The sequence below is a fragment of the Lipophrys pholis genome (assembly GCF_963383615.2).
Source record: "Lipophrys pholis genome assembly, chromosome: 6".
Taxonomy (NCBI): Eukaryota; Metazoa; Chordata; class Actinopteri; order Blenniiformes; family Blenniidae; genus Lipophrys; species Lipophrys pholis.
In genome coordinates, this window is record NC_137629.1 from 9,643,896 (window position 1) to 9,656,518 (window position 12,623).

At 42.6% G+C, this 12,623-nt stretch overlaps 1 protein-coding gene across 2 annotated transcripts in view; it reads right to left on the minus strand.

The window, feature by feature from the left end:
* stox2b (storkhead box 2b) overlaps nucleotides 1-12,623 on the minus strand; it is a 126,594-nt gene that overhangs the window by 41,715 nt on the left and 72,256 nt on the right. For both annotated transcript variants that reach the window (XM_080464919.1, XM_080464918.1), the window contains exon 2: nucleotides 11,367-11,519. In XM_080464919.1, the coding sequence (XP_080321045.1) occupies nucleotides 11,367-11,499 (133 nt within the window). In that variant the 5' untranslated portion in view covers nucleotides 11,500-11,519. The remainder of the gene's footprint in view (nucleotides 1-11,366; nucleotides 11,520-12,623) is intronic.

The window sequence follows — 12,623 nt, forward strand, 5'->3', positions numbered from 1 at the left end:
CAGATCGACGCTTCTGTCTAAATATGGATACACGTTCCTCAGGAACTCATGAAGTCAGCTGTGGGGTTCGCCAAGGATCGATTTTAGGCCCAATCCTTTATAATCTTTACATGCTGCCACTAGGGGACGTCAACAGGAGACATGGCATCAGCTTCCATAGCTATGCTGATGACACACAGCTGTATGTGGCGGTGTCTCCTGAGAACACAAGGCCAATTGATACCCTTCTTAACTGCATTTTAGATATTAAGTCTTGGATGGCAGCAAACTTCCTTCAGCTCAACCAGGACAAAACAGAGGTTTTAGTTATAGGTCCTGAACGCCAGAGAGAGAAACTGTGACCAAAACTGTCAGATTTTAATCCATCCCTATCCGTAAAAAACCTGGGCGTGACTTTTGACTCTGAGCTTAATTTTATCTCACATATCAAAAATGTCACAAAGACTGTATTTTGTCACCTTAAGAACATAGCCAGAGTCCGCCCACTTCTCTCTCAGGCAAGCGCGGAGGTGCTAATGCATGCTTTTATCTCCTCTAGGCTAGACTATTGTAACGCCCTGCTCTCTGGTCTCCCCAAAAAAAGATTATCAACACTCCAACTACTACAGAACTCTGCTGCACGAGTGCTGACGAGGACCAGAGGGCGGGCCCTCATCACGCCTGTTTTAAAATCGCTGCATTGGCTCCTCATTCGCTTCAGGATCGATTAAAGGTTCTTTTATTAGTTTTTAAGTGTCTTAACGGTTTTGCACCCTCCTATTTATCTGGCCTACTTTTACCAAATCGACCCTCACGGGCCCTGAGGTCCTCCGGCGACGGCCTTGTAATTGTGCCTAAAACCAGGACCAAGACCCACGGGGAGGCTGCATTCAGCTCCTATGGCCCCCGTCTGTGGAACAGCCTTCTGGGGAGCCTCAGGGCTGCAGAGACTATTGAGGTTTTTAAAAAAAGGTTAAAAGCTCACCTTTTTAATCAGGCTTTTTTAACAGATTTTTATATATGTGTATACAGGGGCGTCTGGTCATTAGGGGCAGGTGGGGCTGAGCCCCACCTGGTGTCATCAGAAAGGACTGCATGCAAAGTATGCTGTTAATTCTTTAAGATTATCTACAATATTTTCTTGTCTGTGAATAAAACTTCCTCTTATAGAGCATATAATTACTGTGTGAGGACGGTACTCCCTGGTTATTGGTCTCCTCTTTCTGTTTCAGGCTGTTTCCTCCTGATCTACACAGATGGTGCATTAGTGGGGCTAGCCCCTCTCTCACCATGCAGTGTGTATTGGATGAAGTCAAGTGAAAGTGCTCAGGCTGTGGCTCCATTCATTCAGATTTTGATGCCGAGTGGGGCTTGGAGCCCGAAGCCCCACTAACGTCATTAGATGCTCAGAGCTGATTGGCTGGCGCTGATTTAGGCACTGCTTCACAGAACTGGAGCCAGTCGTCACAAATACCAGCTTGTGAGCAGCTAAAGCTAACAAACAGTTAAGAATATAAATTAATTAGTTTGATTATTTACGAGTACAAGTTTGAAACGCTTAGTTTAGCAGAGAAAATTAAAGTAAGTAGTTGTACACTGTGTGACACAGTGAGCAAGACATTTTAAGAATCTCATCAATTTGCATCTTTACCGTTGGTCGAGTGGCAGAGATGCCGTCTTTGAAACATTATTACCTTGTTCAAACGCCATCATTGATTTTTTTTTTTTTTATTGAATAATTTTTTTTTGATCGGCTATTTCCAAGGCTCAACTTTTTATGGGATCAACGTGTTATAATGTTGGGGCTATAAGGTTGTGCACACACTTTACTTTGGAATTCAGTGGTGTAACTCAACCTGAAATAATATCTTGCCCCACCAAGTACTTACATCTAGAAATGCCACTGTGTGTATATGTATATATATTTATTTATCTACTTTTATCTACGTTATCTATTATCTATTTTTAATAGGTTGTTAACTGAATCTTTTATCTCCAGTGATTCCTGTCAGGTGTCGCTATATTGGTGGTGGCCATGTTCCCCACTGGTGGGGCGTTCCCGTGGGTTCCCCCGTCCCGGGCACATGGTTGGTCCCCCACGTATGTTGCGGGACTTGCCAGTCTGCCCGGGCTGGGGGGATCTGTGGGGCAGTGCCCACTGTGGTTAGAGGCTGTGCCACTCCCAATGTGGACGGCCCCCAAATGTGGCCTTTCCTCACCTTAAGTCCTCAGTGCCCTGCCATGTCTCCATACCACTAGGCATGTCTGTGTGTGTGTGTGTCTGTGTGTGTCTGTGTGTGTGAGTTCATTTTATCTATTGTATCTTTGCACTGTTTTTAAATCATGTTAAGCACTTTGTTTTACATTAAGTGTATACAAAAGTGCTATATAAATAAAGTTGATTGATTGATTGATTAAACGGCTCCACGGCCCGTAAGAATGTTGTAGAGAGATCAAACCAAAACTCAATTGTTCATCTCATCGAGCCCTACAAATCACGTGCTGGTACCCCTGACCTAAATTCGACAGGAAGGCCGCAATTTGCCTTTCAAAATAAGATTTCAAATGCTAGCTACTCTGAGCACGAATATCTAGGAGGAGGAGCAGGAGATGGTATGATTTTTAATGCTAATGCTAGGCTAGTTAGCATAGCAGATTACCATGTGAGATAAGACCAGATTCCAGGTCAGAGACACCTGGGGAGTCCCCTGTGTGATTTTCAGGTAGATAACAGGTACTTGCCTAGCATGCTCGTTAGCATGCTAACAAAATGTGTTCAATTGAGCTGATTTTTGGGAAACAGCCTGAAGGGGGGCTAGGGTTACGGATCACTAGCTAATTAGCTAGGTCCCGCTAAGCTAGTTAGCTTAACAGATTAGCATGTGTGATAAGACCAGATTCCAGATCAGGGCCAGCTGGGGAGTAACCTGTGTGATTTTCAGGTACATAACATTTAAAGGGGCCAGAGGCTGCGATTGGGCCAGGGGGCGAGGTCCTGACCAACGCTGCTTGTAACTTTAATTTTTGGTGTTTGTCTTATTTATTCGCGAGTAAATTTAGCCATTTTACAAATTCAAGCTATAAAAAAAAAACAATTTAATAATAAGCGCTTCATACCAGTGTTGCCAACTCCTCAGAAAGGAAATTAGCTGTTGGCTGTCCTCAAAGATGTCGCTAGAAGTCGCTAAATGACGTCATTGCCTAATTTGCATAATTGGACATCAGCGTGTAATTGTAAGGCAAGCTGTAGGAAAGAGAAATAACATCATGGAAGAGACAAAGTAAATAAAAAAACCCAGCCCTGAATATGTTTAGAACCACAAATGAGCTTTCTGCTGGAGTTTCCAGTGTTTTTGTTTTTGTCATTGAAATAGGACAGTCAGATGCAGTGATTTATTGGAGCTGTTTTAGTGTGATTGAAAAAACATTGATATTTACTTGCCGCTCAGTAAACCAGCGGCGGCCTTGCGCATGCGCAGTTCATTGTCAGTGCGGACGCAGTGTGGTGAGAGTCTCCTCTTTTCTGACTGCAGGAGGGAGTGCGGTCAGACTGACCGCAGGTCTGCGAATGCTTCGGGATGGAGGAGGGGCACACAGCAGTACCCGCTGCTCGCTCACAACAGTCACTGCAGAACGATATGTGCTTTCCCGTCAGAGTCGCCAAACACACTAGAAAGTCGCCAATGACACAAGAAAAAGTTGCTAGATTTGTCGCTAGTCGCTTTTCACAAAAAAAGTCCCCAACAGGACCTGAAAAGTCATACTTGACCTTAATTACCAACAACATTCCTGGACACAACTTCAAAATAAGTCAAAACAACATATTTTCAAAAAAATCTTCTCCCAACCGAGCTTTTATCTTGAAAAGAATACTGGATGCGCATGCGTAAATGACATGCCGTTTGCATCCATGTGGGAGTGCACATGTGTAGCTCACTCAAACAACACGTGGAAACTCCGTAAAAAGAAATCGAGTGCCTCACTAACGGAGCAGCAAAGAGCAAGAGTCTGGCGAAAGAGGAATAAGAGAGAGAGAGAGAGAGAGACAGAAGGGAAACAATGGCTGCTGCTACATCCACAAGGCCGCAACTGTGTTCTCTTTTTATTTGGAAAAGTATCGAAAGTATCGAAATACATGGCGGTGTTGGTATCGTGACAACACTAATACAATGATTGATTTAATCTAAAAAGCAGCTTCTTCACTAGAAGGCTGTGAACTAAAGTTTCTATTAACACAAATATACTAAACAAGAGAATGGCAAAATGGAAACGAACAAAACACCTAATTAACACATACCAAAAAAGCTGGTACCTTCACCAAACTGCTGCACAAAGGTTAAGGTTGACTAAAGTTTCACTAAATTCAAACCCTCAAATATCGGAGAGGAGCCAAGTTTAAAAGATTACATTAACTAGTCCAAACACACACCAAAGTTTATTGATGCAGACTGAGCAGACACCTCCTGCCTCAGCCGCCATGAGGAGTCTGCTGGAGCTGTTAAATGGCCTCAGATAGTGGGCGGAGCTGAGCCAATCAGCCCTCGTCCTCCAATCAGAGGGCTTCACATGAGAACAGGCGGAGGAGGAAGCCGGTGAGGATTCCTCCTGTCAAACGGAACACAAACAAAGAGGCAGAGGTGAGGCCATACAGCCTGTGCGCTGTAACACCTCATCCCCAAAAGATAGAAAATCTGTTACATTACCACAAATACATCCCATACATTTTCAGAGTTTCTAATTTCTGTGAACATCCCGTGTCTCTCAAAATTTTCACCGGGACTGCTTCGTCATGTACATTTACAGAAACAAAGCCATCCAACACAGAAGGTTTGAAACAAGGTTCACAGTTGTTGACCTCAGTCCTGCCGGGGTATTAGTAAGTGCTATGGCTTTTGACTGGGAGGCTTCACTGGCCTCCTTACGTTTCGCGGCTAAACAGTTAGCAATCACATGGCCAGGCCTGTGGCAGTAAAAACATTCCTTCTCTTCTTTAGTGTTTAATATGTTTATCAACGTTTCAACAGAAGTGTCCAAAGAACAGCATTAACAATTTTTCAAGAAAGAGAAAAAGAAAGAAAAGGAAGAAGAATGATATGTAGAAAGACAAAAAACCTCCACCGCATACAAAAACAAACTCCTTATCCCCACTGTCACTTATAAAAGAAACAATCTGTAAAACACAAATATATATAGACCTTCAGTGAGTAAAACAGCCAGAATACTGAATGGAGATTCACTCTTGTACTTTTGTCGATGGATGGTTAAAAAAAGTCAGAAAAGGCCCCCACACCTGATAAAATTTATTTTCAGAACCCCTCAACACAAATCTAATTTTCTCCAGTTTAAGATAATATAATACATCTTTCAGCCAGTGTGGAACAGTAGGTGGGGCAACATCCTTCCATTTCAAGAGGATCAAGCGGCGTGCCAACAGAGTTGAAAAGTAGAAAAGCAGCAAAAGGGTATTCAATGTTATATTTACACCAAGTACACAAGAAAGTGCTTCACAAATACCCTCCCAATATTGCTGTATTTTGGGACAAAGTCAAAACATATGTATTAAAGTGGCTTCCTCAGATTTACACCTGTCGCATGTTGGTTCAATATAAGGGTATATTCTTGCCAGTTTAGATTTGTGAATGTGAGCTTGGTGTACCACTTTAAACTGAATAAGAGAGTGTCTTGCGCACATTGAAGATGAATAAATTTTTTTTTAAATTTTAGTCCAGTCTGCTTCACTGATATCGGTCTCCTTCTCTTCTTTAAGTGGAGTGGGTTTTGCACCAGAGGCAGATTTATCTGAAGGGACAACATGGTTAATCTCTCGCACCAGAAAAGACCATTTTGGGCATTAACAAGTATTTGTCAGCTAACACAGCAGCTGAAACCAATGTAGTCACTTTTTGTTCCAGGGTATATGCAAGAATCCTGAGGTTAATTTCAATATCTTTTTAAGACTTTTTTTAAAAACCTTTCAAAAGAAATTAAGACCTCACCACTTTAAGTTGTTGTTACCAACACATCTTTAACAGTTGTAGTTTACAATTTAACAGATATGAGGTATGCTGAGAATTAATAAAACTGAAAAGAATGAATTAAACTAACGGTCACAAAAAGTAACAACGGTTATTCAACGCCAACTGGTGGAAAACAAGAACTTATTACAAGACCCATCCAACATCAACACAAACAGGCCAGCTTTGTTGATGCTGTCAACAAGCTGCTGCTTAAAGTATGGTGCTAACCCGAATCTTATGACGTATCTAGTTTTGTCCTTGCCACAGGTGAACGTCTTAGCAATGTCCGAATCAGGAAACATCGACTTAAAAAGATCCGCAATACCTTCATTTGAGTTCATTGAATGGTGATTTGCTGCTGTGTTGAGACACCAGATAACCTCTGCATGCAGCGTTGCTGTGCTGCCCATAGTCACCCTTATGTCAGCAGACGATGAAGCACAGGTGGGCGGTCGTAGCTGGCTCGCTCACCTGTCACGTTAGCAGGTGATCGCGTTGCGGTGGACCACAGAAAGATGCTCGGGCAAGTGCTTTCAACTTTTCACTTGCCCGGACAAATTGTCGCTCTCCTCATTTTCACAACCAAAGCCATCACCAGCGCTCGCCATGCGAACCTCGAACAGGTTCTCAATGGTACAAAACCGAGCACCGAAGGTGACATGGTTGTGTGCGCTCCGATGACTCAACCAAAGAAAACAGATACTTCAGGTAAACAGACCACGTCTGGACCAGAAGAACCTTATTCAGGTTTCGAGTCAAAGACCGAGCAACATTCTGCTAAGGCTAACGCTTTAACACCGCAGAAACGAGGAGATGCATTCATTGAGGTCTTCCGCGATTATCACACGATCTTCGCGCGGGACTTGCACGAAAGGGGGGGGGTCACAGACCTCCACCTGGTGTGCGTCCCCACTGACCGAAAGGCACTGCTATCTTTTGTACACCAGTACATATCTTTTCTCGCTACATATGTGGCAAAGCGGTTCTGGGCCACGAAGTTGGACCCCGCTAACCAGTACCAGCTCACTTGTTCAAAGGAACAAGTGAGCTGGTACTGGCAATCACCAGTCCGCCTGGAACCGGTGCCAGTTCGGCTACTTAGATCCACTACTTAGATCCACTATCGGTGTCTACCATCATTCTCCACACAACGATGAGCAACACTGCCGCTCACGGCAATCTCATTGATATGGACGACTTCCTCATGCGTCACTGCACCTTTGAGGAACATTTAGCCGAAACAAGACACGTCCTTTATCAACTTCAGGTAGCTGGAACCAAAGTTGCTCTCAGCAAATTTCAGGGGTGCCGCACCAGAGTTGAACACATCGGGCTCATATGTGGCACTGATGGGAGTGAACCCCAAGCAGGGAGAGTTCACGCCATTCAAAGCCTCAGAGCCCCGACTAACGTGTCAGGACTTAGGAGCCTCCATGTGGTCTGCAGCCACTCCTCACAGTCCTCCAGAGACTGTGCACTGAGTGCTGGACCCCCCAGAGACCTCCTTAGCGAAAACAAGCCCTTGGAGTGGGAAACTCCTGCAGAAACATTGTTCTGTCTCACAAAAGAGAAACTTTGACTCAGCATCCTGTCTGGCCCACCTAGATCGCGACACAGAGTTCCTCCTCCAGACAGACTTTCCCACTCATAGTCTCAGTGCTGCCCAGGCGCAGTCACATGACACAGACAAGGTTGTGACTTACGCTAGCAGACAGCTTAACAGCGGAAAGATACAGGTACCCCACTGTGAGAAAGCCTTCGCCACGACTCAAACTGTTCCATCCAGTCATCATGATCATGATGAAATGTCTGTCAGGGCCCGCTTAACATTTATGTCGATGACTTCCAGCTCTACCTTGACGCCACCACGTCTGCTGTCCTCCTTCTGAACCAAGCGTTCAGCGGCTGGCGCCTCCCACCTTCCGTTGACTCAGACAGAGGCACTCATGTCCCATCCAGTGTCATGGCTGCTCTGTACGACATTTTGGTAATGGAGGCCAACCTCCATTTACCAAAACACTCCCAGTCATCTTCCCAGTTTGACCAGGTCAACCACAGCACCACCCACATACTCCGGTATGGCAACAGTATTTTGGTACAGATGGAGAGGTGAACCTCCAACGGGTGCTGGTGACCATTCGGTCCACCGTGCACCACTCCACAGGTTTCACTCCCGTCAAATGAATGACTGGTAGAGAAACGACCTTTCACTGCACCATCTGGACCAACCAGAAGAGGGCAGTGTTGTTCGGCCTGCACAGCAGAGCCACTCAATCCATTTACTCCCTCGGAGTAAAGTTAACTCCTCCCCTAGTGAGGGGGGAGAACCTCCAACCCAGGAGCATAAGAGATTTTTATCAGTAGGGTTTAGTCACAGCGTGCTCAGATCCCATGAGGTGCATGTACTAACCCTGCCACCATCAGAAATCTAACGCTGTCTCCTTAGACAACCTGAGCAGTTACCAAGCCAGAGTTGAACCGTTCAGGGAAATATAGTTGCTGTTTAGTAGATTATCTCTCCGTGTTCGATGACGTTTCCAAATAGACTGATATTTTGGTAATTAGCTATTTCCAGTTTATCTGGTGGTGCCCCCTTTTCATTATTAATAGATAAATAACGAATTTATTAAAATTAAAAAATTTTCATCAATAAATTATTTTTGATAATTTATTGATCTTTAATATCTTCCTCAAGTAACCTTACTCAATTACTACAATTTTTCATAAATTACTTCCGGTGATTTATTACTTTCAGTAATCTATTACTTACAGTAATTTAATGCTATTAACAACCATAAATCCCAACTATATATATATATATATATATATATATATATGCAGTATACACACATGCACATCTATATAAGATGTATACAAAATAAATATTAAGATTTAATTTACTTCAGGTACCACATACAGTACACTTTCATCTTGAGTGGACCAGACTGATAAAATATTGCTAAAATAACCTTTAAATTTACACTTCAAAGTTTTTCTTTGTTGTGGTCACAGTGAAATCGTCTATATTTTTGTAAGATCAAACACTTATTACTGAAAATGACTACAATCTTAACATAAAGTCAATTTTAATGAAACATTCTGTTGCAAAATAGAGTGAAATGTTAAAAAAAAATCCTTGTATAGGATTTCTATATGACCTCCTTGCTTGGTGGGACCAGATTGGGGCCTCTTGGTCGGTTTTGGCCCACGGGCCTTATGTTCTCTGCTGTTAACTGAAAGTGAAACTTAAGTATGTGTGACGTCAAACTCGTCCCTCTAAGGGGATTTTTGGGATCGTTACATTACGCGCATCACCCGCGGCATAAATATTCCAATAATCCGGCCCAGCCCAAGTATTTTGGCTGGTTTTAGTGTCGCTAAGCTTGAAATTTACCAGGAAAACCTGTCCGTTGTCCTCATCAGGCAGGTTGTCCTCATTAAGGCGTGTTAACAGTTAAATATGTGTCTGTGCACAGTGACGTGTCCAGTACAGCATGTCGCTCTTACCAGGTCCGCTCCTTACTGGTTCTACTATACCGCCTCTGCCTCGCTCCGTTCAACTCGCTCTGCAGGCTGAGGTCCTTTTTTTAAACTCTTTTTCAGTCAGCCAGCATTGATAAAGCTCCGAAGGTGACGTAAACGGCTCCGCAACGTGCCGAATGATGCATAAATCGCGCAAGACAACGAATCGATAATGAAATTCGTTGCCAACACTTTTAATAATCGAATTTTATCGATTTTATCGATTCGTTGTTGCAGCCCTACTCATAATAATACCAATAAAAGACAATATACAACAACATTATTACTTAAAATAACCGAGAAGGGAAAGGACCAGCTGGAAGTTGTTCAGTTCTTGGAATTATGTTTCCTCTGCTGTTGAGGGCTGTGACTGCAGATGGAATGAATTATTTTTTGTATGTTGTTTTTCTGGCCTGTGGGACTTTGAATCTTCTGCCTGATGGGAGGAGGGTGAATGAGTGATGAAGGGGGTGGGAGGGTTCCTCTGTGACAAGGATGGCTTTCCTGATGACATACAGGTGAGACAGTGGAGTTTGTGTTGAGCAAATTATTTTGCTGGCTTGGTCGGTGATGCCGCATAGTTTTATTTTCTGTTTGCTGGTGAGGAAGTTGTACCAAGATGTGATGTTGAAGGTCAGAATAGATTCTATGAGCGACCAGTAAACCATTGTTAGAATCTTTTTACTGATGTTGAAGTGCTTTAGTTTCCTGAGATGGAGACGCTAGAGCGCTTTACTGTAAATGGTGTCAGAGTGTGTTTGGAAGGACAGTCGGGTGTCTATCTGTGTCCTGAGATACTTAAAACAGTCCACCTGTTCAACCTGTTCATCATCAATCAGAGGATTAAAAAGCTGAGATGTAATTGCTGCTCTGTCCCGGCACACACAGCACAGCTCCTTTGTCTTTTGGATATTTAGATCCAGTGATTTCCCCCTGAAGGTTGGGGCCAGGTCATTGACTGCCAGTTGGTACTGGATGGGAGCCTGTCCATGATTGTACATTATTCCACACTCCCACCTTTCTCTCTGCATCACGCACGCACGCACGCACGCACACACACATACATACACACACAGTGTTTTCTTTGTTAGTAAATATAATTTTTGAAACCATACTTGCTGTCATAATAATGCGCACATGTGTCAAAAACTCCAAAATCCTTAAGGCTTTACTATTAATTTTGGTGACTGTTATTCAATTACCATTAATTCAAATTCCAAATTAATTGTTTAGTATATCTTATGAGACTGATATTACCAAGTTGGCTTTCATTTCCTGTTAAACAGGTGGTGCCCCCAAGGTATCTGATGCAGATCAGACTCCATTTAAAAAAAAAAAAAAAAGAATAATTATCTTTGATAATTATTAATCATTATCAATAGCCAAATGGCCAAAACACAGCATCACTGATTCATATCAGGTAAGAAATCCCTAAGCTGTTAAAAGCATATTTGCTCACCAATGTGCTTACTCATAGAAATATTTGTACTTCTACCTCTTTCGTCTAAATTACCTTGATGACGACTGAAACCACAGGAAACATAAAAAAGATTTCATGAACAATATCAAAACAGTATTAAAATAAGAAAATAGTTTTTTGTAGCGATAAAAAACAAAAATGATGTGAGTGACCATCTCCACAGAAAGTCAGATTGTTCATGATGGCTTCAGACAAACCCATGACAGAGATTTTACGACAGTTTGTAACTGCTTAATAATTTAGCATTTATAGTTACTCTGAGGAACTTTCACTGCTACAATGGCCCAGCTGACCGCTTGACATCAATCCAAATGAAAATCACTGGAAACGAACGAAGTTCAGAGTTTATAAAACAATGTCAGTCTTACCTGGAAAACATGTCTGCAAGTGTTCAGTCAGAGCTTCCTGAGTGACAGGTTTGTGGGCGGAGTTCATAGCAGAGATAGCCAACAGCAAAACCTCTCCCAGAGGAATGAACTGTGACTGGCTGATAGGGGACATACTGATGGGAGACACATCACCTGTGAACAGACAGGAAGCACACATTGTGAAGAACACTGATAATACACCTCATTTCCACTGAAGGATATCACATTTCTGCACAGGTCAGGACAGTTTACAATAGACCAATAGATCATTCACAACAGACCCATGATACAGCAAGACACTCACTCACTCACTCACTCACTCACTCACTCACTCACTCACTCACTCACTCACTCACTCACTCACTCACAGGTGTCAAAAGAATTCACATTCACTGCTTGAGTAGAAGTATAGATGCTGGATCTTAAAAATACTTTTGGAGAAGTTTAAGTGTCAACTTAAAGTATAAAAGTAAAGGTAATATCTCGAAATCCCATTAAGAAGCAGCGTAGGCTGCGTGTCAGAGGTTCCCATAGTGCAATACCCCTATTTTCCAACAAAACGTAAATTTCTTTTCAATGCCATAATGACTGTATTTAGGATACGAGCCCGAGCAGAGCTGGACAAGACTCCATTGGAACGCAAATAATTATTCTTTCCCTATGTTCTTTTCTCACTTGATGCTCAAGTTGGGGCATTCTGACCAACCTTTCATAGATATTGTTAGAGAGTTTGATTGGGAGGGTGGATGAGTGAAGCAGGTAACTGTGTCAGTGACACCCATACTCTAAACCCAACATGAAGTCAGTCATTTTGCGTTATGCGTGAACTTTTTTAAGTTAAAGGCACTTTATTTTCACATACCATGGCCCCAAACCTTGTCACATAGTCCTTGAGATTGGTAGGGATATGAAGCACATCAGGACACAAAAATGTCACCGACACCTATACTTTAAGCCCAACAGGAAGTCTTTTATTTGGCGTCAACTGTGAAATACCCGTGTTAAACCCTTCCTCAGGGTCAATCCAAGAGACCTAAAATTTGGCCTGTATTAGGGCTGGGCGGTAAAACAGCAATAAGGTATCCCACGATATCTAAATATAGCAACGGTATCAGTTTTATTACATCATTATGAAAAATGTTAATAATCTGCTGCACATATTGGCTTTATACCTAAATAACGAGTGTTTGTCCAGCACTTGCGTATGGTTGACTTTTTAATTTAATGCTATAAAAACTGTAAGTAAGCATTATGCTT